General features: G+C 51.1%; 1 protein-coding gene across 8 annotated transcripts in view; it reads left to right on the top strand.

Moving 5' to 3' along the window:
• USP20 (ubiquitin specific peptidase 20) overlaps positions 1–3,390 on the top strand; it is a 53,492-nt gene that overhangs the window by 38,113 nt on the left and 11,989 nt on the right. For 6 of the 8 annotated variants that reach the window (XM_023516155.1, XM_023516154.1, XM_023516151.1 and 3 more), the window contains 4 exons: positions 146–292; positions 516–631; positions 875–1,047; positions 1,570–1,664. In XM_023516155.1, the coding sequence (XP_023371923.1) occupies positions 146–292; positions 516–631; positions 875–1,047; positions 1,570–1,664 (531 nt within the window). The remainder of the gene's footprint in view (positions 1–145; positions 293–515; positions 632–874; positions 1,048–1,569; positions 1,665–3,390) is intronic. The other 2 variants (XM_012808275.2, XM_023516153.1) reach the window with 1 other exon arrangement.

The following is a 3,390-nucleotide window of genomic DNA, read 5'->3' as shown; positions in this document are numbered from 1 at the left end:
GGGCACAGGGCTGAGAAGGCACACTGGGTTCAGGCCTTCATTCTGGGAGAAGGTTCTGGCGGGTTGTCTTCCTGCTGAGGCTGTGGAGTTGCATAGACCCCAAACTAGATGCCGTGGTTCAGTGAGGTCCCCTCTCTGCTCCCAGAGCCAGACAATGATGCCCAGCTGCGCAGCTCCTCCCGCCCTTGCAGCCCTGTCCACCACGAGGGCCACGCCAAGCTGTCCAGCAGTCCTCCTCGTGCAAGCCCTGTGAGGATGGGGCCATCATATGTGCTGAAGAAAGGTTCGGAAGGTAGCAGGGAGGGGAGATGAGCCTGGGGCTGGGAGCATGAGTCGTGCCATTTTTAAGCAGTTGTTACAAGGGGCTGTGCTGAGGACTCAGGTGGCGTCTCTCAACCTTTATAGCTCTCTGGGACATGGGGGGTGGAGTTCCATTATACAGACACCCTGGTACCTGTGCCCATGCTATACCTGGGTGCCTGGAGGCTGGGCCTACTCTGGTGCTGTGTCCCCAGCCCAGGTCATGAGCTCTGGCAGCCGGAGGCGGAAGGAGCAGCACTACCGTAGCGTCATCTCAGACATCTTTGATGGCTCCATTCTCAGCCTCGTGCAGTGTCTCACCTGTGACCGGGTGGGTTCCCCATGGATGAGGAGAGCCAGACTGGGCTGCCAGTGGCCTCAGTGGCCCTCCTTCTGGTTGGGCTGCGCTGGGCTCTCCATCAGTTCTTCCTGCCCTCCTCCGGGGAGGGCCCTGCTGTGGAGCTCCCATGTCTAGGGCATGGAGAACCGGCCCTCTGCCCCTTACCTGCCAGCTGGGGTTTGGGGTGCAGATGCTGCCAGAAGGTAGGCACCAGACTGACCTTCAACTCTACAGGTGTCCACCACAGTGGAGACATTCCAGGACCTGTCACTGCCTATTCCTGGCAAGGAGGACCTGGCCAAGCTCCACTCAGCCATATACCAGAATGTGCCGGCCAAGCCAGGTGCCTGTGGGGACAGCTATGCTGCCCAAGGCTGGCTGGCCTTCATCATGGAGTATGTCCGATGGTGCGCTTACCCTCCTGCCAGCTGGGCACAAGGCTGGGCCCTGTCCTGGGTGCTGTCCTGGCTTCCCTGGGGCGGAGACAGACTACAAGTGAACTTCTAGTGTTTTCAGGAGCCTGGGAGGGTCTGGAGGGGCCAAAGGGTATTTGCTAAATGGCTGGGGTTGGAGGGTTCCTTGGCCATTTGGGGGAGGCTAGAATTGGATGGTGCTGTGGAGCTGAAGGGCAGTGACAGCAGGGAGGTGACCACATGGTGGGCAGAAGGGAATTCTGGCCAGTTGCTGCTTTCTTGGGGCTGTCGTGCCTGGCTGTCATAGGTGGGGAAGGCCAGGCTTAGTGAGCGGTCACATCACTTGCCCAAGGATATAGAGGTGTCTAGCTCCAGGCCTCTGGAGTAAAGGCCTCGGTAGAGTGATTCCTCAGGTTCTTTTGGGGCTCATACCTGAACAGACTTCAGTCCAAATCCCCCCCAAGTGCTATTTGTGTCCAGACCCTGCAGCACCTGGCACCCCTTTTTTGTCTCTAGGTTTGTGGTATCCTGTACACCCAGCTGGTTTTGGGGGCCTGTTGTCACTCTGGAGGACTGTCTCACTGCCTTCTTCGCTGCTGATGAGCTGAAAGGTAAGCGGCCTGTCTGGTGGAGGTGGATTCTGGGGGCTTGTGTGCTGACCTCTTTAGGACAGCTTGCAGTCCAGGCTTACAGGGCACCTGAGCGTCCTTAGCTTCCAAAGTTAGATTCCCACTCCCGATGGCTGCTGGGCAGGGCCTGGCTGGGCTTTGTGTACTCCCAGTCCCCCTACCTTGTGATACTTGGGTGTTAAAAATAAAATTTTTTTTTTGAGACAGAGTTTCACTGTGTCACCCTCGGTAGAGTACGGTGACATCACAGCTCACAGCAACCTCTAGCTCTTGGGTTTAGGCGATTCTCTTCCCTTGGCCTTCTGAGTAGCTGGGACTACAGGTGCCCACCACAATGCCTGGCTATTTTTTGTTGCAATTTGGCCACGGCCAAGTTTGAACCCTCCACTCTAGGTATATGGGGCCAGTGCCCTACTCACTGAGCCACAGGTGCCGCCCAGTGTTAAAATTTTTTACCAATTTGGTGGCTAGAAATGATCTCGTGCTTAAATCTTTAACTTCCGGGCAGTGCCTGTGGCTCATAGGAGTAGGGTGCCAGCCCCATATGCAGGAGGTGGCGGGTTCAAACCCAGCCCCGGCCAAAAACTGCAAAAAAAAAAAATCTTTCCTTGATTATTGATGAGTTTTAACACTTTTCATTATGTGTGGCAGCTGCCTCTGCCCCCACCTGCTGTGCTAGGGTGCCTTTCTTTGCCAAATCCAACTGAAATTTTCCATTCTTGTCCTTTTCCTGTTTACTACTTGGCACTTGGCATTTTAACCATTGGGAAAACTGTTTTGTTTTGTTTTCTATTTTTATTTTATTTTTTAAAATTTTTTACCTTATTTTATTTATTTATTTTTATTTTTAAATTTTTATTTATTTAGTTTAGTTATTTTATTTACTTTATTTTATTTTATTTTATTTTATTTTTTGCCAGAGTCTCATTCTGTCACCCTTGGTAGAGTGCAATGGTGTCACAGCTCACAGCAACCTCAAATTCTTGGATTCAAGTGATCTTCTTGCCTCCTATTCCCAAGTAGCTGGGACTACAGGTGCCTATCACAACACGTGGCTATTTTTAGAGAAGGGGCGTCACACTCTGGCTCAGGCTGGTCTCAAACTCCTAAGCTCAAGCAATCTACCTGCCTCAGCCTTCCAGAGTGCTAGGATTACAGGTGCGAGCCATGGTGCCTGCCCTTTTTCAATTTTTAATTGTGGTAAAATGCATATAACCTAAAGTTAACTACCATGATTTTTTAAAATAGAAACAGGGTCTTGCTCTATCATGCAGGCTAGAGTGCAGTGGCATAGTTATAGCTCACCGTACACTCTTGAGCTCAACCCATCTTCTAGCCTCAGCCTCCTGAGTAGCAGCTGTTCCTACAGGTGTCCACTATTATGTGGGGCTAATTGTTTTTTAACTTTTTATTTTGTAGATGGGGGTCTCACTATGTTGCTCAGGCTGGTCTCAAACTCCTGGCCTCAGTCCTCCTGCCTTGGCCTCCTAAAGTGCTGGGATCACAAGCATGAGCCACCATGCCCTGCAACCACCATAACCATTTTTAATGTTACTTTTAACATAAAGTGTACAGTTCATGGTATTAAGTATATGCACATTTTTGTGCAGCTCTTACCACCATCCATCTGCAGGACTATTGTTTTTAAAACCAAAACTGTATCCATCAAACAGCTCTCTATTTCTGCCCTTTTCCCCTCAGCACCCAC

This window comes from Otolemur garnettii, unplaced genomic scaffold (assembly GCF_000181295.1).
Source record: "Otolemur garnettii isolate 467f Iridium unplaced genomic scaffold, OtoGar3 scaffold00087, whole genome shotgun sequence".
Lineage (NCBI taxonomy): Eukaryota > Metazoa > Chordata > Mammalia > Primates > Galagidae > Otolemur > Otolemur garnettii.
Note: the sequence above shows the minus strand (reverse complement) of the source record. Positions and strands in the feature narration are given on the sequence as shown.